We start from the raw sequence: 23,483 nt of genomic DNA on the forward strand, positions 1-23,483 counted from the left end.
CTGCTGAACTCTGTGGTACCTGTCAGATGTTATAGTGGGATTTATTTAAATGTGATGCTGGCAAGAGGTATTGGATAATGTAATCTCCTTTCTAGAACAAGAAGAGCCGTACCAAGGTCTCTCGATCCTTGTGGGAAGAGGAGAGGGAGCCAATCTTACAGCTGCTCACGCAGCTGCTGCAGCTGGATCTCCGTCAGCTTTGGGGTGGTTTGGTGGTGGAAGAAGAGTTTGTCAGGTATGGGATGGAGTGGATGTAGAGGTGGGGTGGGTGACAGTGGCTCTCTGGAAGGGAAGGTTAAATGTTAAATCTGCCAGTGAGGTGGTATTACAGCCCTCAGAGGGGTGCAGATCTCTGGGAAACTGTCTTGAGGCAAAAGCGATGTCTTTGGGAACCTCTTCCTTTCCTCCTGTAGGTCCCTGAACTTCAGATGTTGCTTGCTTGGTTTTTTTAAGGGTACTGGAGAATCTCTCTGGTTTGAGAGAAATGTTTGCATAGTGCAGTGTGCTAGAATGATGTTGGTGCAAGTTGTGATAGTGATGTTCACTGCCTCTCTTCTGTGGCTTTAGCTTAATGACGGGAAGCTGCTACCGTATCCTGGAGAATCCAAGTATCGGTCTTCAGAAGTACCGGGCTACACGGGAGGCTGTGACACATCTGCTTGCTGCAGCTCTGATGCACTATGATCACGTGTTCAGTGAGTTCCTGCTCTCCTGCCTTCTTCCTGAAGCTGTTCCCAGTTACTTTCCCTGACCTCTTTCTTCTTCACGTGCGAAAGGTGCCACTCTGAAGATCACACAGATGCTGCAGCACTTTGAACATGTAGCCCCAGTGTTTGCACAGGCTGTGAGTCTCTGGGCTACAGAGTATGGTCTGAAAACCCTGGTGGGTGAATTGTTAAGGTGAGAAAAATGCCCTGAGGCTTGTCCTTCTATCCCTAGCAACTTGAGGCACACTATTCTTTGTTTCATCCTTCTGTGCAGGGAAATCGGACAGAAATGTCCGCAGGATCTGGCCCGTGATGCTTCTGGAATCAAGGGTTATGCTACCTTTATAACTGAACTGGCTGAACAGATTCCAGCTCTGGTGCTCTCCAACATGAGCGTCCTCCTGCATCACTTGGATGAGGAGGTACATTTCCGCAATATTACCTGTCTGGAGAAGTCAAGTGGTGGAGATGCTGCTATCCAGTTTTTCTGTCTGAAAACAGAACCTCTTTCACTGAGGTCAAGTAGCCAAAACCTGCCCTTTGAAATAGATTCTGCCTTTACCTAAAAGATGCAAAGGAAACAGAAACCATGACATCTACCATCTGGTGGTTACTCCAAGATACCAGAGAATAGGAGACTGCTTACTGATCTGAGATCCCAGCTGTTGTCCCTTGTTCTTCAGTACTTAATGATTTTGTTGTTGTGTTTCCCTTTCTTAAACTGCTCTTAAAAGCCCTAAGTGTTTCTCCTATCAGTTCTTGGGTTCTGTGGACCTAGCTATGTAGCAAGGTTGGATTACTCTGTCTTGCGGGCACAGCCTTGTTCACCCAAAGTTAATACAAAGTCCGTAATCGAGCAGTTTACTTAAGGCTGGAGCCTGGGATATCAAGTCATGGGTTGGTTGTTTGGTTTTTTTTGTCTGTTCCTGGTTCAACAACTCTTCTTTTTGCAGAGTTATATGATGCGAAATGCCATTCTGGCAGCTATGGCAGAAGTGCTGGTGCAGGTGCTGAATGGTGACCAGCTGGAGGAAGCTGCCCGTGGTACTCGGGACGAGTTCCTGAATATGCTGCAGGCCCACATCTGTGATGTCAATGGCTTTGTGCGCAGCCGCGTGCTGCAGCTTTTCACTCAAATTGTTCAGCGCAAGGTGAGCCTGTACTGAAGAAATGGCATTGCCTCAGTCATCCCTTCCCTTGTTGTGTGTTCTAAGGGATTTTCTGTCACCCTGGTCTTTGTTTGCAGAGACTGAAATTTAACAGAGAAAGGTTTCATCCCTGTGTACTGTGGTGTCTGCAATTCCTTTTTCCCAAGAGAACAAAGATCCTAGGGGTGAGGGAACTGGAGAACAGAAATTAAATGTTGCTCTTTATTACTGGGATAGACTAGAAGGAAGATCACAGTACACAAGCTCTTTTTGGACAATGGTATGGGAAAACACCACCCTCGCTAGATATACTAAGAATCGACTCAACAGGACCCTGGATAACCTGATCTAAGTCCTTGCTTTCAACAGATGTTGGACCAGATGATGTCCAGAAGTCCCTTGAGACCTAGACTTTTCTATAAATCTATAATCTGTGCCTTTTAGTACATTAATACGTCTGCGGTAAAATAACTTCTCATGGGTCTCTAGGCCTTACTGATAACTTTTTCTATGCTCTCATTGTGTGCTAGGCCCTGCCTTTGACTCAGTTTCAGTCTGTGGTGTCGCTGGCTGTTGGGCGTCTCAAAGACAAATCCGTGGTAGTAGTTAAAAATGCAATCCAGCTCCTGGCTGCATTTTTGTCCAACAATCCCTTCTCCTGCAAGGTAATTCTGAATAGTATGATGGATATGTTAGGTGTCTGTTTGCAGGCTGAGTATCTGGCTGTGCTCTAGCCAGGGCACCAGCCTTTGGGCAGCCTCGTGGGAGGGACAACATAGCCTTTTGCTCTGCAGGTGGGAGCTTTTTGGTTTTCCTAGGTTCAGATCTTGCTTTCTCTGGCTCTTCCCTCACTTGGTGTAATTGGTAGGTATGCTGAAGGCAAGAAAGGGATGTGTTTGATTGTGGAAAAACCTGCAGCAGTTTGATTTGAATCCACTGTGGGGTTTCTTTACTTAGAATCAGAGTTAGTCTTTTAGAACATTCTGCACAGAGCTGCAGCTCTTTGTGTTCAGCTGCACCTTCTCCTGAGCTCATAACTGTCAATTTACAGCAGTTCCCATTCTAGGATGATGGCCAGAGTCTACTATTCCAGTTTACAAAACCACGGTTATCTGAGGGGATTGACAACTTAAAGCAGGGAGTGGAAGACAAAGGAGAATTCTAGCATTTCAGAAAAAGGAGGATAAGTAACATATTTCTTCTTCTCTTTCTGGCATCTTCAGTTAAGCTGTAGTGACTTGGCCGAGCCACTGAAGAAAGAGGTGCAGAAGCTGCAAGAAATGAGGGACCGTGGCAGTTCTACAGCAGGTAATTTCCCTTTTTCTTCTTTCCCCTTCCCAGGGTGTACCAGGGCTTATTTTTCCTCATCTTAAATTTGCTCCCAGGTTGCAGTGGCTTTTGTCTCGGATCTCACTTGTGTGAGATGGCAAGGCCAGACAACTGGGATTAAACTCGCAACAGTTTTTCATACAGTGGTGTTATAAAAGGACAGTATGAATGTCCATATCTAGATCAACAGTCCATTTAGCTAAATATCCTATTTGCAGGGTAAGAACTGAAAATACCTGTGAACACCCTCCCAGGTTTCCATTTTCAACTATTCAAGGAGTGCTTGCACCATAATTTTGGTCCGATATTAATTTAAACTTGATTAGCCTTGGACCTGGTGCTGCCTACAAAACAATAAATAGTAAATGATGATTCTCTCTTACCTTTTCTTTTTTTTTTTTTTTTTTTTTTTGTTACACCTGCAAGATAAAGACCTAATCCCCTGGGGTTTTCTACTGCATTCAGTGTGATTAAATTATGGATTGATTTGCTCCATAGTCTTCTTATCAGTGTATTCTGCTCATGTGAAATTCACAGTTAAGCTTCCACTTACAGTGCTTGTGTTCTATTTTATTGAGGGGGGGGGGAAGTAAAATTCCTAAGTTCCAGGTGAGTTTCTCTCACCATTTAGGGTCTCATTTGGGTCTCTGTATTCTTCATTCCCTCTGTTGGTTTTTTTTTTTTTTAATAGCTCCAGCGATCACCCCAGAGGAAGAGTGGGAAGCGATGCTGCCAGAAGTTAGAGCTGCCACACAGCAGCTCTTTCAACCACTGCAGGAAGGGGAAGAGGACATTCTGGAAGTTGAGGAAACAGTGGAGAGTACATCAGAGCAAATCACTGGGCTGCTGAGGAAGCTGAATTACAAGTAAGAAGGTTCTGTAGTTCGAGAGAGTGTTTATCCCAAGGGATGTGTCATTCTCTCGTTCTTTGTTCAAGAAAGATTTGAAGTCCAGGGTAGAGGGATGATTTCCAGTAACGTTACTCTGTAGACGAGATTGACATGGGCACCCAGCACAAGACGCTGGCAGGAGCTGCTTTCCCAGGTGTTCAGGGCAAAGATGGATGGTTTCCCTTGTGCTCTGCCCTGTTGTTGATGTTCTTCTCTTGGGCAATGTCACTGTCCAGGAGCGCAGCCCGCCTTACGCAGAAGGCCCTGTGTCGCTTCCAGGGGAAGGAGCCCTTCAGTGGTCCCACAGGGGAAAAGGAGGAGGCAACAATCCTGGCTGTTCTGAAGAGACTTTACACAGGTAACTACTTCAGATCATTCTGTCTCTTCCCTAAGTCCAAGCTGATGCCAGAGGCAGACCAAAACCCTCTGGAATGCCCTGTCCCTCCTCCTGACCCGTGGGGCTCAGTCTGTGTGTACTTGACAGCTCATAGAGCTGCACCGTCTCTGGACCATCTGCTCGTCTAGTGGCCTGGCATTTTCACTGGATCCCATTAGTCCAGTTAGTTAATTTCTGGTTGGAACAGTTCCATGTTCCCACTACAGGTGCATTTCTGATGCTTTGACTCGCTTAATATCTGCTGAGGGGAGTGAAGTCAATGTTATCTACTCACGCCTTTCTGTCCTGTCTGAATTTGTCAGGAGTTCTGCTTCCTGAACAGGTGGTGGCACATAGTGCTTACCCCTAGCAGCCTCAACCAAGTATCTGATTCAAGCAGTGTCTTGCTTGTCTGGGGCTCAAGCCTCTGGGTGTATTTTTGAGACTGCACATGCTTTTTTTCCCGTGTTTGTTTCAGAATAAGGTTTCCTAGCCAATTCCCATAAGCTCATTTCTATCAAAAATCTACCGTCTAAATAATTTAATCTACTTGTCAACTCTCCACAGTTGCACAAACACTAGGGAGTGTTTGCCTTCTCCCTACTTTGCCCTGATTGCCTTTTAGGGCCTCATCCATCTTTGGGGAGCTGTCAAGTTCAGATTAACCCCTTCAGCATTTTAATGGAGTTTACCCCAACTGGACCATGCCTTTCTCCACCCCTGTGTCAAGATGGCATTTCTCTGGTGCATCACATTGTAGTACTGCAACTTGCTCTACAGCATGCTGAGATTTTGTCTTTGTAGCCAAGTCTGATGGTCAAACTTGGATTTTTGTCTCCTAGCCCTTGGAAGGTGTCACTATGAGGTGGAGAAAGAAGGGTTAAAATACCCTGAACTGTGCCTGTTTCTCTTGTACCTTCAGTACTGCTCACAAACAAGTGTTTGTGCTGTGCAGGTGGGAACAGCGAGGATCCTCCGCATGGCGACAGTTCTCTTAAGGCTGAAGAAGTTGTACCAGGAGAGCAGCCTCAAACAGAGTTGGTCAAACAGGAGATGTTGGTGCAATACCTGCAAGATGCTTACAACTTCTCAGTGAAAATCACAGAAGCCCTGAGTCTGATCAGCAAGATGATGTATGAAAACTGTGTCTCAGGTGTGTGAAAAAGCCATGAGACCCTTTCTTCCCTGTTCAGAGTTTCCAGATCCTTCCCCATGCTGAAGAGGGAGTTGTGGAGTGGTAGAGCTCCAAGGGAAGGGGAAAAGGTTGGAGGAGCTGCTCTTCACTGAGCAAATGTTACAGGCACTTCCAGGATATCAGAAAAGCAAGCGCCATCTAAGTGCATGTTATGAAGAAGTTGCGTAAGGGCGTGAATGGGCTTTTTAGGAATCCATTTTTTAAATATCAAGGTTAAACATGTTTTTGAAAGCCAGGTGACCAAAACTACTTAATTTACAGAGGCTCCCCTGACTCCTGTGGGAGGGGATGTATGTTCACCCTCTCGGCCGAGATGTAAGCATGGCCAATGAATTGGGTTCTGTTACCTGCTGAGTTGAGTGCCTTGATGCAGCTTCAGGTGTTATGCTGACCACAAGAGGGGAACTGAGCAGCTTGTCTCGTCTGCCTCGCCTTTCCTTAAACTTTGTTCTGTAGCTAAAAGTGATCCTGATCAACAGGTTCTATGCCCTGGTCCTCTTCCGTGCTGTAGTGAAAGGTTTTAAGTGCTTATCATGAGCCAGCACCCCTGAGGGGGCTGGGGCATGAAGGGGAACAGTTCCCTCCTCTCCCATCCTCCCTGGCACATCCTCTTGCCAACCACTATAGTTCTGGGGTACAGGTGGGTCTGGGCACTAGAGCTCCCTAGCTTCATGCAAACACTTTTGAGGGTTCATCTGTATTGAGAACTGGTACATTGATACATAATAAGGGTGTGGGCTTCCCCACCAAGGTCTGGATGTCATTAGCTGTTTGCACACACAAGAATGAACTCCTGAGTTCAGTGCCTTTATAGGCCATTTGAAGTTCAAGGCTGAGAGGGTGCCTCTCGCCTGGTACCTGGGGGGTTGTTTTTTTTTTTTTTATGGTTGTGTAGATTTCTTACAGACTTTCCACCTCCCTGTGGTCCTCTGCTGTAGTGTAAGAAAGGAAAGTAGGGTGTCTGGACAGCCGAGACATTTTGAGAAATTATCTCCATTTGGAGATGGTATGTTGCTGGGCGAGGGGGTAGTGGTAAGGGATGTCCGTGCTCAGATTTAGGGGTTTTAATTAAAGATTTAAGATTTAAAGATTTTAATTTTATTTTTTTCTGTTGCAAATGTGTATCTTCTGGTGTGACTGGGGGCAGAGGAAGCATACCAGCTTGTCTAGGTACACACACATGTCTCACAGGGGATCTTTATTCAGATTTATAAGTTGAGGCTTATACTGGTGTAAGCTCCCACTTAACCCAGAGGTCAAACTCTATGAACTGTTCATTGTACAGTCCCTCTAATCATTACTGTGGCTCTCTTGTGAACGTTCTCCAACTTAATGGTTTTTTCTTGTCCTAAGAAGAGAAGGCCAGGCAGCATATTTCAGGAGTAGTCAGGCTGGACTCAAATACATTATTCCTTATCCCATTTAGACATCACATAGCTTAGTTCTTCTGGTTACAGCATCGCAGTGGTGCTTATAGCCAGCTGCTTTTATCTTCTGTGACCATGAGATCTTTTTTTCCCCCAAAGCTACTGTTTCCCAGAAGAGATTTTTGTTCTTTCTCAGACGTGGTCTCTGTACTCTTCTCCTAAATGTTCCACATTATGTTTAGTTGTAATATTGTTAACCTGTGCCCACTTCCTCCAGGACATTTGGCACGTGACGTTTTTGTACTAGTGACCCCATTCTGACTTGCGCCCTCTGCAGACAGTAGCAGTGATCTCAGATGCTTGTAGGGCTTGCTGAGAGAGCAGTACAGCTATGAATTTGTTTTAATGGCCTCTCTAATGGGGATTAGGAAAGAACTGCACTAACACAACTGTTATTCTCTCTGCAGTGGTGCAGGAAGCCATTGAGTTCTTTGTGACGGTCTCGCAGTTTGGTGTGCCCCAGGCACTGCTTGGAGTCCGCAGGATGCTCCCCCTCATATGGTCAAAAGAGCCTGGTATTAAGGAGGCTGTGCTGAATGCCTACAGGCGGCTCTATCTGAACCCCAGCGGGGATTCAGAGAGGTATGGCTCTTCCTAATTAGAAGTTTTTTTCTTTTGTTGTTTTTCTTCCTCCCTGCCCCATCCGCCTTTCCACCCCCTTTATTCTTCTGGGGAGCTGTTAGGAATGGGGTATGGACAGGAAGAGAAATCAATGCTGAGCTTAAAAGTAAGGTTTGTGTCCACTAGTAAAGATGCTTTCTCTTTGAGCTGTTACCGACACTCGCAGTTCCAAGATGGTTTTATGTATCTGAGTATCCCAATCTTCCGGGACCTACTGCTAAGCTTCTACTTTTGGTTCGTCGTAGTGTTCAGGTGTAGGAAATTCACGCAGCAAAACTCCATGTGAGACCTTATGGAAGGACAAACTGAGAATTACTTTAAATGAAACCATTATCAGGCACTCATACTTAATGTTCTCATAAATTTCAGTCTTGTACAAAGCACTGCACCAAGATACATGCGCCCAAATGATCTGGGTAGGGTCTCTGTGATAGGGAACAAGGGGTGTCAGTTATAAATATTTGTCATGTCAGCTGGGTTCTTGATTGGCAACAATGAACTGATATTTTTGGACTGCTATTTCAACCCCTTTGGGAGTCGACTGTTGTTACGGAGTCACCCTGTGTCTAAGTGTCTTGCATACTTCACCCTTTGAGGACAAAGTCTGCCCAATGTCTGTTCCCTCATTTTAGGTTTCTTATGGCTGTAGTTGCTCATCCGGTTGGGATAATAAGAGGAATAGTATACACTGTGGTGTAAAGTTAGAGCTGTCTTTCTGTTACCAGAGCTCAGGTTTTTTTGCTGACAAGTCGTGCATGCTGTGGCCTTATCTGAGCGTAGGCATTCTGCTTCTGATGTAAACACCACATTCCTCAGCGCTTACTGGTTTTCTTACTGTCAGTTGTGTCCTTGGTTTTTCATATACACTGTTTCCTCACACTATAAAGGTTAGTTACTATTATTATCGTTTGGGTGCTTTCACACACATTTCTATTTCATTCAGACCGATCTTAAATCTTTTTGTAACAAATCTCTACATGTGGCAGATGAGAGGATGTTAATGGGGTCTTTGCTGCTGATCCTTATTGAGGATTTGGGGAAGGGAGCTGGGTACCGCTTGCATGCTTCTTTCTTCCATGCTAGAGAGGAGCTCTTCTCCACTGTGGCACTTGTTCTTTTTTCTTAGCACTTGCCCACATGTAAATCCTGTTGGATACACACTCGCTAAGTGTGGTCCCTGGTGAGATGTGCCATACCTCACCCTCATTTGTACCATCAGGGCAATAAAAAGCACTCGCTACTGCTTATTTCTTCTTGATAGCATTGCCTGGAGATGACTCTCCTGCAGTTTGAGCTCTGGCCTTACTTGTTCATAGAGAGACTTTCAGTTTCTTACCCTCTAGGGAATAGTGCTTCGACTTGTGGTTGAGAGCAAACTGGCAAATGGGTGGTGAGTGCCTCTTGTTGGGCCTTTGAGCACTGGGAGTAGCAGCAGTGCACAAGGCAATGGATTTCTGAGCCCATGTCGTGCTCACTGGCACTTGAGCTGGATGACTTGGAGAACTCCAGCTTGTAGAGGGGGATGTTTTCCTGTCCCCAGGGACCAGCTCTGTTATCTAGCAGATGTCCTCAGCTCTCCGAATAGGAAAGTAATTGTGTCAGTTTCTTTTTCTTTATGTTTTAATTCTTTTTATTATTTTATTTTATTTTTCCTCCCTTCGAAGGGCCAGAGCCCAGAGCCTGGTGAATTCTCTCTCTCTCATCATGGTGGATGCATCACTAGGAACGATACAGTGTTTAGAAGAAATAGTGAGTACTTGCCTTGCCTGGCTTTGGATTGTATTTGTGTTCTTAGATGTCTGTTATATTAGAATGGCAATTAATGTCTTTGCTAATTTGAAGTCCAGCCTCCTCTGCCTCTCCCTACTTGTTTTATTGCATTTCTTTTCCAGATCTCAGAGTTTGTGCAGAAGGATGAAATAAAGCCTGCTGTGATCCAGCTGCTTTGGGAGCGATTCACAGAAAAATCTCGGTGCTCGCCACTAGAACGACGTGCTGCTGTGATGCTGCTGGGGATCATGGCACGGTGAGCCCAGGGCCCGGTCTAATCCTGCGAGTGGGAGGAGGTACAGGGAGTTGATTTTTATCGAAGAACTGTGTGTGTGTGCTGCATCAGCTGACCCCTTTGTTCTGCAGCTTCAAAATTAGTAACCAGGTCATGGGGTAACGAAGCCTGAAATTAAACATAGTTGTGCTGTGTCTCACCAGCACAGTCTCTGAATGAGTATGATGACATTACTTTCTTTGTGTTCTGAATGTCCAACCCTTCTCAGGGTTTACCGAGTCACAACTCTGCAGCTTTGTCTGTGTTTGGATAAGAACAGTGAGAAGCTGCTGAGTAGAGATGTCTGGAACCTTTACCATGGAGGGAAATGAATCTGCTTCCCTTTCTGGGGGCAAAAAAAGAGTGTAATTGTACTATAAGGTTTTATTTTCCTCAGTTTCCCAGCCCAGTAATCCTTTGGCATTTAGCTTACCTGCTGATTTCTTCTTGCTCTTCCTACTTCAGTCCTTCATCAGTCAAGGATAGGCCTGCATAATGGTGATCTTAAAGTTCTTGGCTCTAGAGTTGGAACCCTTTCTGGAGCTAACAGCCAGTTCTGCAATTTAAGTATTAGATATTCCTTCCAAGGTATTTCTACCACCCCATCCAACATGCTTGCAGCAGAATTGTAGACATCTTCTCAAATTTAATATCCTTCCCTAAAATAATGGTATTTAAAGAAAACTGTAGGTTTCCAGGGTATCCCATGAGATCCTGTGTTGAGTCCGTGGGTATGTCTGTGTGAAATAAGAACAGCATTGCCTTCTTCACAAATCTGCCTAAGGGAGGTGATTTTACTTTTGTCCTATAGATGCCTATTACAAACTTTTAGATTCTCTTTTTAAATACATTAGATTCTGTTCTTGCCTTCTTCACCCAGTTTTGTATATTCCTCAGACCAGGCCTGCATAATTTTACCTTTCAGAGGTAGAAAGGGAGGGGTGTGTGGGCGTGGTGGGGGATGTGTGTATTGTTTTGTTTTGTTTCCCACAGTAGGGGAGGAAGCATCACACATCGCCAGTTCTGAGCTGCTGGCCTCTTTTCTGTTTTGCAACATTTTTCTTTGTCTTGCCCTTTTAAGTTTTGCTCCTCTCTGATGGGAAAGAAGAGTCAAGAATCTTCTTTCTTTACAAAGAGAAACCCGGTGTTGCTCACTTTGGAGAACCTTCTCTCTTAGTGGAGTATGGATTATACTGTGGAGTATGGATTATACTGGCTTCTGTGGAATATTGCTTGCTGCTCCTGTAGCTGTATCCTGAGATTCCCCCTGCCCCTCCTTGCTCCAACCACTGCCTTCCCCGGGGCACAAGGAGTATTTCTACTGGTTATGCATACTTTTGTAAACTTTTCAGCAGTAACTCATGTAACGTCGCCATCCTTTCCATTCCGTAGAGGGAAGCCAGAGATCATAGGTAGCAACTTGGATGTCTTGGTGACAGTAGGGCTGCCTGAGAAGGTATGCGAAGACTATCGCCTGGCTCAAGAAGTATGCAATGCGATCTCCAAACTTGCCAGTAACCCTAAGGTAAGATTCCTGTCTTGTTCCTCAGGTCATCCAGGAAGAGAGGTATCGAAAAACAAAGAAGGGGGAAAACGGTTTGCACGGAGAACAGAGAAGTGATTAAGTTTTTACCAATTTTGAAATTAAGTAGGTTGAGACCATTCAGCAGCACTGTCTGGAAAGCTTAGCACACATCAGTGAACACGTAATAAAAGAATTTTCATTAGGCAACAGGCTGAATTCAATTAGTAGAGTTCAGTGCACAAGAAAATCTGTTTTTCTTTCAATTCTCTTTCTCAGACTCCCAGTTCTAAGCTGATTTGTGTTTCCTCAACCATGAAGCCCTTTCCTCTATTGATGTTTTCTGGTGTTGTGATTCTTTTGCCCTCCCTATTAATTGATATTTGGGAGTTGACAGCTGTACAGCTGAATATAAAACATGAAACGTTTTCAAACCTGTCCATGTGGTACTTAAAACAACATGATAGTCAATGGCTTCTTTGTCTTGGGAATAATTTATACTATTTTTTTTTAATGCATTTGGGAAAAAAATCTCTTTGTTTTTTGACTCGAGCATTTAGGGCATTTTGGTTCAGGAGTTCCAGCATAAAAGCAGCCCTCCTTCACACAGCACCATCATTCTGTGTTTGCCCCTTCCACTGGGGACTTAAATGTTCTTAAATGTTCTGAAGATGGTTGTAATTCAATTTTAGGTTGACTTAACTCTGCCGTTAAGTTTGTATGTGAGAAGGGCCTGAACTGTATATTCTTGAATGACTGTGGTAGCTCTTCCTTCCCCTCCCCCCACAACCAGAAATTCAGTACAGAGAATAGGATTGTAGTGAACTGAGAAAGTCTGTTTCCAGCTGCTGGAAGATGGTAAATCATCAAGCAATAGCTTGTTTTGGTCAAGTATATATCTTGATCAGCCAGCCACAAATGTGCTGGGATATCTCCAGCATTGTCATACTTGATTTAGTAGTTCTCTGGGTTATCTTATTCCCAGCCTAAAATGTGGTGGGACTGACACAGAGCATATGCGACAGCCTAAGTGTGAGGTGGTGTTGGACTCAGAGCTATCCTCTGTTACTTCTGCTGATGATATTTTGCTTTTAAACCAAACCTCATGGTTCTGGAGTACCCCTAGGGCAAGGGCGTCTAGTTGACTTACTGTTGATAACTCTGAAGATGGTCTAAAGTTTTTTCCTCTTCATTTACTGTAGAGAATGAGTAAATAAAATCAGATTTAAAAACAGTAATTTTGAGATTTTGAAATTGTTGTTTTGATTTAAGGTGAACTAGTGGAACTGTCTGGGATCATCATTTGGCCAAGCTTTAAATCCAGCCAGTGCTGCCACCATGCCTTCAAAAGTGACAGTAATGTCCTTGCTGTGTGTTTAGTTACAGAGCAGTACTGGATGTCCCTGCCACAGGCCTAGCATGGGTTTGATTAGCATTGTGTGCACAGCAAGGTTAAGTACCAGGAAGGGCATGGGTGAATATCTTAGGTGGTAAGGGTAACTCGTCTGTTCTCTCTGCAGCCAACGCTGGGGAAGAGCAGTGCACCTTTTCGACTGCCACAGAACCACATGCTCTTTGGGTGCCTGAGTGAGACTGTGAGTAAAGGTGAGCTCAAGTCAGCAGTAGGTTTGGAGGAGACCGAGTTGGGTTGTGAGACAGCCCATGTTGTTGCTGGTATGTGTAGTACATGGCTCTCTCTCTCATCAGGCTTTGGCCAGCCAAGTGGTCACTGGATCCCCTTCATGGAGGCAGCGGTAACACTCATCTACCAGCTAGCAGAAGGGGCAGAGGAGATATGTGCTCACATCCTGCACATGTGCAGTCAGCAAGCTCTGGAGAAGCTGCAGGAGGCTGATGAGCAGAAAGCTGGTGAGGAAAAAGCTGGTGAAGGAAATCTGTACCTGTGATTTCTAGTGCTGTAAGTGGGTGGCCTAGAGTAACTGCAGGAGGATAACAGAGCTGAGGGGCTAGTGGAGGTGTTGGTGTGGAAGGGTGCAAGTGCTGTGAAGCAGTCTGTGGGATATGGAGATGGGTTATACAGTTAGACTTGGCAGTAACTGGTGGGAGAAGAGGTCTAGATCAACACTGAACTGTAGTAATTTTTCTCCACTAGATCCAGGGGTTTCTCCCAGCAGAGTCTCTGATGGTGCTGCATCTGGTGTCCCTTGTGGGACAGGTGGCACTGCAGCAGGTGGCATATTTGGAAGTGTCTGTGAGTGCAGAGCTACGCAGACGCCGCATTCTCAGAGAGGAGGAGAAATCCAAGAAACGTTCTGACAGCAGCACGAAGAAGCAGGGACCCCAGGTGAGAACTGAGGGTTTGTTATTTTTCCTGTGGGCAGCTCTTCTAGTGTCCTAGCTAGTGCCACAGCAAACTTCTGGAGAATGCAGTCCTGAGGATGCATGAGGTCTAGGGTAATGCATACTTCAGGAATAGAAATGGACTTGCATTGGTCAAGATTGACAGGCAGAGCTTGAATGACCCTATTCAGTAAAACTCTCACACTGTTCTTGGGTTTTGAACAGGCAGAGGGGAGGGAATGAAAGGGTGATGTCCTGGCCATCCTTATCTTCGTGCTTCAGGCAAACATTTCCTTTCCACTCATTGCCTCCTTTCTTACCAGTGCAATCTTTAGCAATTGCTGCTAGTGGTGAAGAACACCCGTTTGTGCCCTGAGTTCTGGAAAATGGCTCCTGGAACCTTGGTCTATAGGGCTTGAGGGTCCTATCCTCTCTCAGGTAGTAATGATAAAAGTTTTTAATAGTAGCTGCCTTAATGGGATCTGTATGGTAGAAGTGCCCTGTTTGGTTAGGTCTACCTCAGAACATTTCCCAGACCATAGTGAGGCTGACTTTCTCGGGTAAGAATTGAGAAAAAAGTTGTGTGAACCTAGGTATCCAGTCTCTATCAGATGCCTACACTGCTATGTCTGGAGGATTTTGTAGTTCATTTCCTCATCCACCCTGCTTATCAGTGTCACTACCATTTCCCACACAGGAGGAGGTTACTATGAGATTTTCCAAGAAGCAGAAGTTGGATGCAGATTTGGTCCCCCTGCAACGCCCACATCTCTCTTCTTCCCTTCTGTTGCTTTGGCCTTGCTATAAGGTTTCCCATAATCTTGCTCACAAGACCAGCAATTCAAAGGCTGCTTTGAACTGCTTGCTGTTAGGACTTACACGTTCCTCAAGTTATGCCGGACTTGGGCGTTGGTGGCAGATATGTCTGTCTTCTCATTTTAGTAGCTTCAGTAGTGAAGCCTTTTTTTCTTCGATGTTCTGTGGCATGTGGACTGGCAAATCCTGGACTACACAGCTTCATTCAGTTCTCGGGGGGGGGGGGAAAATTGGGTTATAAAACCCTCCGTCAGTCTGTTGTTCTCAACTGTAGACATGCTGCTGGTAACATGCATGCACCTCTTGCCTGAGAGAAGAGCCCTTCATGAAGGAAGGGGTTATTGTTGCCTCTCATCTTCTTTACAGTCTTCCTTTCTGCACAGAGCACAGGAAATGAGACCACTATGGAGGAGGAGCTGGGCCTTGTGGGAGCCTCAGCTGATGACACCGAGGCTGAGCTCATCCGCAGTATTTGTGAGACAGAACTTCTAGATGGTAAGTGTGACTGCCACCAAGGAGCGCTGGCTCCGTCTGCCTGTGTGAAGGCACAGGTATGGTGGGTTACGGATCCAGAAGGAGGAAGGCTGCTTCCTTCAGAAGGAAATGCTGTCATTTTTCTCTGGTGTCAGTTTCTACGTAGGCTGTCTGTTTCTTTGCCTCTCTGGAGGTGGTTTTTCAATGATGAAATTGAGTCGACTAGTTTCTATAGTCTGCAGGAGTTCTGGGATAAATTGAGTAATTGTTCTTAAAGGGATGTGCCAACAGCACTCTCGTACTTGCGGTCTTCGTTCCCACTCTCTAGGGAAGCACCTGTTCTCTGCCTTTGTTCCACTGGTGCTCAAGATCTGCAACAACCCTGGGCTCTACAGTGATTCAGCGCTCTCAGCTGCTGCAGCGCTGGCTCTTGGCAAAGTCTGCATGATCAGGTAATGCCTAGCCATGCCACTGTTCTCTTCACAGCCTTCATAGTGCTAAAGCACAAGCAGACATTGCAACTCTTTTCCTGTGGAGTAGAACAAACACAAAAGAGCATTCATAGATTTTTGGGTTGGGTTTTTTTTTGTCTTGCTCGTCTCCAAGAGATGGAATTTTGGTATCTGTTCCTTCTTTTCTGTACCCTGTCTCGTCAGCTCTGAGTTCTGTGACTCCCACTTGCGCCTGCTGTTCACTATGATGGAGAAGTCCCCTCTGCCTGGTGTGAGATCCAACCTCATTATTGCAGCAGGAGATCTGGCCATCCGTTTCCCCAACCTGGTGGAGCCTTGGACATCGCATCTCTATGCCAGGTAATGCTACACTTATCACTGGGAGAGGACAGGTGATGAGAGCTCTGTGGAGGGGTGACACTGGGCCTTCAGAAGGTGAGAATGATCCAGGAAACCAAATTTGAAGGTGTCAGTGCAGGGAGACAGCAGACCTGGGCTGTGGAGTGGGCTGTCATGGTTATCAGTAACTTAGAGATACTCAGCTGCTTTCTGAGGTAACTATATGCTTTTGTCAGGTTGCGGGACCCCTGCCCAAGCGTGAGGCAAACGGCTGGACTGGTGATGACTCACCTCATCCTCAAAGACATGGTAAAGGTGAAGGGCCAAGTAAGCGAAATGGCAACTCTGCTTATAGACCCAGAGGAGGCAATCGTGGGAGTGGCTCAGAACTTTTTCAGTGAACTCTCCAGCAAGGTAAGTGGATGCTCAGGGACCTTAGTTCTCACAAGAGCGGGGAAGGGCTGGTGGAGGCTGAGTCAATGACACAAGAGTTGAGTCCTGGAGAAGGTGTGTTAGTGGTGTAGAGCAGCTGTCTGTCTGTTGCCTAAATGAGAGTAGGTAAAGGCAATTTTGCAACACGAGTTTTGTTTCAACTCTGGTGTTGCTGAATTTGACTTCATCCACTCACATCAGAAGGCAGGCTCCAAAATGGTGGCTCATCCCTTTGCTTTCTTATGTACGCCTAGCACAAGGTTGTGAATGGTTTTCTGCAGTTCACCTTTAGGCCTTAAAACAGAGTTCCCTGACCTTATGGCTCAGGCAGTGCATCATCTCTGAAACCTTTCAAAGCTGTGCTTGGTGGTGTGACATTGAGATACTTAAATTGAAGCAGTTACAGCCCAAGCAGGTAAGAACAGTAGCAACGTTACCCCCTGTACGCTGTTCGTTCAACATGAAGGCTGCTGTGGGCCCTTCAGGGTTTGAGACTTACTGCCTGGAAGCTGCAGTGATACTGGGGCTTTACTATCTTGGCTTGCTCTGTTAAAAGCAGAGCCAGCCATCTGACTGTACTGGCTTCCTATCTCTGCGGTGTCTATGACAAAACCATGAAAAAGCAGTGGGAAAAGGAACCTGGACTGGGCCTTTTCAGGCAAGATGGGAGGTGGTTCCTTGAGCTGAACTGCTATGTAAGTTTCCTTTTTCAGGAAGCTTTTGTGTTGGGTTGCAACAAGGTTGGAAGGCAAAGAAACTGCATCCAAGCCTGCCAAAGAGCAGAGCTGTTGCAAACAGAGGGTTGCAGTTGCTTTTAGTTTGTTGGTTGGGTTTGGGTGGTTTGTTTTTTGGGGTTTTTTTCCCCTTTAGCTTCAGCCACATTGTCCTGGATAGGTTTGGCTGGCTGTGTACAGCTCATTTCAAAAAGCTGATGTTTTCAGTCAGTAGATTTGGGGTGGCGAGAAAGAAGGTAATTTTAAGTGGGCAGCTTATTTGGCTTGACTCGAGCTGTCCTTCATAATTCTGTATCTCATGTAGAACCTTGTATTCTGCACAGGGTAATGCCATCTATAACCTGCTTCCAGACATAATCAGTCGTCTCTCAGATCCTAACTGCGGCGTAGAGGAGGAATCCTTCCACGATATTATGAGGTATCCTGGGGTTAAAGAAATCTCCTTTGGCCGGGACTACATTTCTGCAAAGGGGGTGCCAAATCCAGGGGAAAAAAAATACAGTGACAGATACAAAATGATTTTTTCAGTTAGTCTCCTCGATTTGACTTTTTCAGTCTGCATCTGAAATGGAGTCGCGCTGAGGGGAATCGATTCCAAAGCCACATAGCTGGGGGTGAGGAGAGACTCCACAAAGCGTTTCTACTAGCTCATTCAAAGAGGCTTTCCCTCTAGAAAGGAAAACAGTTGGGTTTATGCATGGGAATATGGATATGCAACATTAGGAGAACAGAACAGATTTTAAAGACTCTGCCACCATATTTTGGTGGCCTGCTGGAGTTTTGTAGGCAATTTTAGTAAAAATGTAGTTAAGGTAATAGATTTGGGTTTGGGGTTTTGGGTGGGTTTTTTGTTTTGTTTTTTTTTAATTATTTCAAGAAAGCCTTACTCTGTAGTATAGAGAGATACTGGAATATCTCAGTCTGAGGGTATTGGTTGCTCATAGACAGCACAAAGAATGTCTTTAGTGGTAAATTATAGAAATTTTCCTCTCATATCTGAAACTCAACCACATGAGGGTTTTCCTGAGTTGCCTGAATCCCTGTGGATTACAGAGGGGAGTGTTGGACAAAACAAAGGTATTGCTGTTGGTGAAGAGAAGAACAATAAAATCTCCAGTGATTTTTCAGCTAGTCTTTCTGTCCATGAGACTCCAGTACATTTAGGAGAAGGATATAATTTTGGACAGGTAGGAATTGCAAGGTACAGAAAAGGTCTATCAGGCTGAAATTGAGACTGAAAATAAATAATGGCTGCAAAAGTATATGGATGTTTTGTTCCAGCTTTCAGTAAGGAGGGTAATGTGAAATCATACGAAATACAGCATGTAGCTACTGACAGCACATGTAGAAGGGGAAGTTAGCATCTAAGTGGAAGCAAACTATCACAGAGAAACAAGAAGGCAGCATGTATAAAAAGAATGGGACATAATCTTTGGAATTTTCAGTACAATTTTTAATAAATGTCAAACTGAAGGTGTTACCACAGACCTAGAGAATAAGTGTAGCGCTTGCATTAAAGTTGGTTTAGTGTGGTTAAGACAGCTATAGGTGGACTTGTCTGACTTCCAGCAACATGCAGGGAGAGAACTGGAGGTGCCTGGCAAATAAGAGAAAACGCAGTATTGATTTAACAAAGTAGATGTATCAAATTAATGTAAAGCTAATTCATTTTAAAGAAGACCTGATCATTAGTTAGCACAACACATCATATCCTTTAAGCGGGGGGGAAAAAGGGGAACAGTAGTTGAAATTGAACTATTTCCCCATGTAGCATTATACAAAATGCTTACATTGTGGCGAGGATCCAGTTTAACTCGGGTACTGTGGTGGACAAAAGCACAGGCTAGGGAGAAAGCAGTGGCTTATGCTCCAGGGATACTTGCCAAACTGGAGAACAGGGAGGTGTAAGAAAGATAGGGGTAGCAGGGGGAGCATCACTATTAAAGGACTAACTGGTGGAGAATGAGAGGGTTACAGTAATACCTGAGATGAAGACTAGCAGAACAAAGTGTAAGGTTGAATGTTCGGGAATTGTTTAACCTCTTCTGTAAAGCTATGGCTGAAATTAGAGATGCATTCCACTTGCTATTTTAGCAGTCAAGTTATTTCTGTTTATGTATAGGGAAGCATTGGTAGTGCTGGTGAGATCTTGCCTGGAATGCCACCACGGTTCTGGTCACTTAAGTTAAATAAAAATGAATTGATGCTGGAACAAATGCAAAGGGAGGACTATTGAGGATACAGTCTCTGTTCCGTATCTTAAAAAAGAAGCTTGCTGTGGTCATTGTAGACATAACAAAGACTGAACAAGGATATGCTTAGAGCAGTTATATCAAGGCCAGTGGCAACCTGACTGAACTTAAGTTAGCAGAAATGTCTGTACAAGAAAACAGGAGGCCAGCAGGACCTTCTTAATAAATAGAATTTATTCAGTGATTTCTATGAGGACATCGTGCAAAATGCAGAAGTACTCAACTATGTTAAAGTCCATGTCTCTCTATTCCTCAAGAAGCTAAGAAAAACGTGGGATCAGGTTAGCATTTAAGTTCTGTTAGGCTTTGTTCCCACTTTAACGCAAAGTAATGCTCGCTTTCACATTGGTCCAAAATACAGCAACACACCTTCAGTAAACTAATAATAAAAAAAAGTCACAGAACGGTCTTGAGGGTGGAAAAAAATACTGCATACCACCGTATTCCTCTCAAGGTCTGTTTGTCAGACATACTAGTCTGCCAGCACGACTTGTGAAGTGAGGAGGTTGTCTGGAGGCATTGCATGCTCTTAAAACTGGATGGAAGGAGCTGATCAGAAGTCAACACTGCAGCCTTTTTGCATCCCTTCTAATGTCTGTGCGGGGTCTGATGTAGCTTTTCTCACTCCAGACCTGCAAGGGTCCTTGCTTTAGCTGCATTTCTTAGTTTCATCCTAGGCAGGTGCTATTACGCAAACATGCAGTTTTTATTATATGTTATGTCAAGCAGCTGTCCCCCAACAGGGACCATGATTACTATTTGAAATATATATATGCTTATAGCTTCTCCTGAACCAAGTCTGAGGCATGCAGAGCTCTCTTGTCTTCTTTTAGAGGACCACCCAGCTGATTACTGGATGGGATAGCTGCAAGCATCCCCTAGTGTAGGCAGAAACAGGGTTTCCTCTCTGGGCTCTCAGCTTTGCCATTTTTTTCCTTTGCAGACATCTCTTCTCATATATTACAAAAGACAAACAGACAGAGAGCTTGGTGGAGAAACTTTGTCAGCGATTCCGGACTGCCAGGTGGGTTGTAATACTAATTTTCCTGACAAGCAACTCTGCTTCTTAGGAACTGTTACAAGAAACTAGCTTGTACATGGTGGTTGTAACAGGTTCCCATCGTGTTCTTTGTGTGGCAAAGTGACAAATGCTGACATAACCTCAATTTAGGGCCCTTTTTCTTTTTTTTTTTTTTTTTTTTTCTCTCTATCTTTCTCCTAAAAATATATGAATAAATATGTATAAGTTAAGGCTTCTGCTCTCGTTACACTGTGATTGGCCCCTCTCCCTTCCCTCCTTTCTCAGGGGAAAGGTTTTGTGACAATTTAGGTCTGCATTACAGCTGAGCAAGGAGACACCTTCCCCACAGGCTGTTCCCTTGCACCTCAGCTAAGAAATGAGTGCATTCAACTGAGAAGTTGGGATCTCCCCAGCAGTCCTGGGGTCATCTCCACTACCTAGCTGACACAGACCTGTCCTTGTTCTGTGTGCACGGGCTGCTCAGTACTAACTCTATGCCCGGGACTCCATTTTCTCATTCAAGGGCTTGTGCCACTGTACATCTGTGCCTTTGCTCTGCTCTGTCTGCAAGATGTGTGTGCCTTGCTCATGGTGCTGATGACAGGACCCACCCCATGAATCCGGGATATCACTTTGCTTCCTGGGTTTGGGTTGGGTTTTTTTTGTTGTTGCTCCTTTTCCCAAGCTGTAACTTCACTGACAGACGTACACATTCCTCCCCCCCCCTCCCCACCCCCCCCCAATAAGATAGCAGAAACTTAATCTGCCTCTGTCATGTACTTTCAGTGGTATCTTCATCTTACCTTCCAGTGGGTTTGATGCACCCTGCCTTCCTCCATTCCTGTGGTTTTCCTTCTCCATCCTTGTGGCTTTGCCCTTGAGGCTTAAGCTGTGTCTGCTTATCTTGGCCATTTGTACACAGTGCCTGGGCATGTGACCTGCTCAGCTGCCTCAGGGAGTTGCATATTCCTCAGAAATACTTGGATTTTGTTTCCTGAGCTGGAGTGGAGAGTGGCTCCTCTCTCCAAAATTGCCTCCCAGGAACACTGGTGAGCTCTTCATACCACGTTTGTAAAGAACCATCTGCATGTAAGCCATGTGTAGCCTTTACTAAAATGCCCTAATATTTCTCTACCACAAAGATGATCAGTTTAATGCACACGAGCGGTAATGATAGAGCAAGACTCACTCTGGGCTAAAACAGGAGCTTATCAGAAAAGATTTTGCAGCCACCATTGCCCTTCTCAGCATTTCTGGAGCTCTAAACATAGCCACATGCTAAGTGTCATTCAGACTTCAGATGTGGAGGCACCTGTCTGCATTTGGGCAGCGTGCTCTGAGAGGGTATAGGCAAGACAGACGGCTGGACCTCTGCTTTGTATATATTAATAAATAGGAACTTTGGCCTAGCTTTTTTTCCTCCCATTCCATCACAGTGACCTACATTAAGGATGTTGGTTTGCTCTGGGTTTTTTGTCTTTTTTTCTTCTTTTCCCCAGTAACTTCTGCTGGAATTGTAATGTAGTCCTCCCCTGAAACAGGAGTTGTTTTTTGTTCACTTTATATCTTAATGAAAATGGCCACCTTTATGTAACTGACCTGTAACTGGCCAGGAAAGAGAGAGCAAACATCAAATAAAGCTTCTGCTTGAGATTATCTCAAACATGCAAAAGTGAGCAGCCAGGGGTTTTTTATTATTCAGTTGAAATAAGGCCCTCCAAGAAGAGTCCTCACCTCACTGAGTGTATTTTTTTCCTGCTAGCTGGCAATGACTTCTGACACTTTTTAAACAAGGGACTGTTTAACAGTGAAGCCTTCATGTTTTTCTGACAGGAACTAAGTCAGTGTTTTTGATGGAATAGAGAGATGGTTGTGAAGTGGTTGGTGCGGTATGGCAGGGCATGGCACTCTGTAACTGATCTGTAACAGAACAACCCGAATCTCATGTTCTGCAGGGCAGAAGCACCTGCAGGAGACGCTTTATCCCCATGTTCTAGGTGGGACATGCTCATCCTTACACACCCCTTGTCATAAGAGCTAAGGGCAATCTTTGTCTTTCCCAGAACTGATCGTCAGTATCGGGATCTGTCCCACTGCCTTACTCTGCTTCCCGTCTCGGAACGGGGCCTTCACAAGCTGCAGGACAACTTTGACTGCTTTGCAGACAAGCTCCAAGACCCAGCTGTCTACAGTTGTTTCCAAACTGTGCTGGCTCGATTCCGCAGAGCAGGCGGCAAACCTGAGACTAAAGTAAGGATTGGGGGCAAGTGTCCCAGACAGGAAAATGATTGCTTTTTACACGCAATGATTGGAAAGCCCTGCAGTTCTCCATATTAAGCAGGCTACTCCTTGCCCCCAACAATTTATCAGAGGACTTGATGGCAATTCTGTTATGGATGTAATCCTTTTCTTCCCCCCTCCCCCCCTGCCTTTTTTCCCCACTTTGTTTACATCTCCGTTAGGCTCTGGCTGAAGAGCTGGAGCAGAAGCTGTCTGCCTCCCATAACCGAGGGCTGGATTCAGCAGAGACATGCCAGGAAGGGAGTGGAGCTCCAATGCCAGAGCCAGCCAGGTGGAAACCAACAGGAGGAAGTATGTTCCTTTTGCGGGACTGCAGCCTTCCCCCTGATGCTGCAGTCCAGCAGAGACAGCTAGGGACTTTTCCTCACCCTTACAGACAGATCAGCTGCTACCTCTTTTCTTTTTTCTTTTCCTTTAGCAGGTCCACGCCGCCAGCCCCTGAGCACAGCCAACAGGGATGAAGATTTTGTCACACCCCCGCCTCACACCACCCGAAACCATAAGCGTGCCCAAAAGCGTCCTCCACGCAAAAAACCTACTCTCATCTTCTCCAGCGACGAGGAGAACAGCTCCGAGGATGGTAAGGCATTGTACATGTTTGCTCAAAAGGTGAAAGTGGGGAGGTGGAGAAAGATGAGAGATTTGGCCCATCAGGGATGTTCCTTTGGTAATGGGCAGAAGGTGTGTAAGGCTTCAGAGCACTGCTTAGGTTGCCTGTAGATTTCTCTGTTCAAGGCAGTGGAGTGCTGGTTACTGACACATTTTACTCTCTTAGAGCTATCGGCAGAATTAATAGAAGAAGAAACCCCCACCAAAACAACTCCCATCACCAGATCTTCAGCCCGCCGGCAGCGCTGAGGGAACCATCTGCCACTTTCTTTAACTAAAAATAAAACTTGTTTTATGTAGCAGTCGTCATCTCTTGTCTGAACTACCCCAAAATATGACGGTGCTTTAAATGAGGACAAAGTGGAAGTTAGGTGGCAGGCTAAAGCGATTCCAAGCCTATCTCTTGATATCTCCACAAAGAACGGCAGCCATGAACATAGCTGCCGCTGTGACTGTTTTTGCCCTGGTGCTGCAGATGAAAGCAAGCTGCTCT

The 23,483-nt window shown here is 45.2% G+C and overlaps 1 protein-coding gene across 1 annotated transcript in view; it reads left to right on the plus strand.

Moving 5' to 3' along the window:
• NCAPD2 (non-SMC condensin I complex subunit D2) overlaps nucleotides 1–23,245 on the plus strand; it is a 25,207-nt gene extending 1,962 nt beyond the window's left edge. Inside the window, 28 exon segments of the mRNA XM_035894568.1 lie at nucleotides 96–235; nucleotides 568–695; nucleotides 777–900; nucleotides 982–1,129; nucleotides 1,661–1,858; nucleotides 2,386–2,520; nucleotides 3,079–3,163; nucleotides 3,876–4,050; nucleotides 4,311–4,432; nucleotides 5,406–5,603; nucleotides 7,480–7,654; nucleotides 9,358–9,442; nucleotides 9,586–9,719; nucleotides 11,130–11,262; nucleotides 12,780–12,864; nucleotides 12,967–13,128; nucleotides 13,373–13,406; nucleotides 13,408–13,564; nucleotides 14,760–14,871; nucleotides 15,179–15,302; nucleotides 15,507–15,662; nucleotides 15,878–16,055; nucleotides 17,131–17,225; nucleotides 20,003–20,083; nucleotides 22,144–22,330; nucleotides 22,543–22,672; nucleotides 22,800–22,961; nucleotides 23,157–23,245. Of these exon segments, the coding sequence (XP_035750461.1) occupies nucleotides 96–235; nucleotides 568–695; nucleotides 777–900; nucleotides 982–1,129; nucleotides 1,661–1,858; nucleotides 2,386–2,520; nucleotides 3,079–3,163; nucleotides 3,876–4,050; nucleotides 4,311–4,432; nucleotides 5,406–5,603; nucleotides 7,480–7,654; nucleotides 9,358–9,442; nucleotides 9,586–9,719; nucleotides 11,130–11,262; nucleotides 12,780–12,864; nucleotides 12,967–13,128; nucleotides 13,373–13,406; nucleotides 13,408–13,564; nucleotides 14,760–14,871; nucleotides 15,179–15,302; nucleotides 15,507–15,662; nucleotides 15,878–16,055; nucleotides 17,131–17,225; nucleotides 20,003–20,083; nucleotides 22,144–22,330; nucleotides 22,543–22,672; nucleotides 22,800–22,961; nucleotides 23,157–23,239 (3,726 nt within the window). The 3' untranslated portion in view covers nucleotides 23,240–23,245.
• Nucleotides 23,246–23,483: the final 238 nt, after the last annotated feature.

The sequence above is a fragment of the Egretta garzetta genome, unplaced genomic scaffold (genome assembly GCF_000687185.1).
Source record: "Egretta garzetta isolate BGI_Z169 unplaced genomic scaffold, ASM68718v1 scaffold85, whole genome shotgun sequence".
Lineage (NCBI taxonomy): Eukaryota > Metazoa > Chordata > Aves > Pelecaniformes > Ardeidae > Egretta > Egretta garzetta.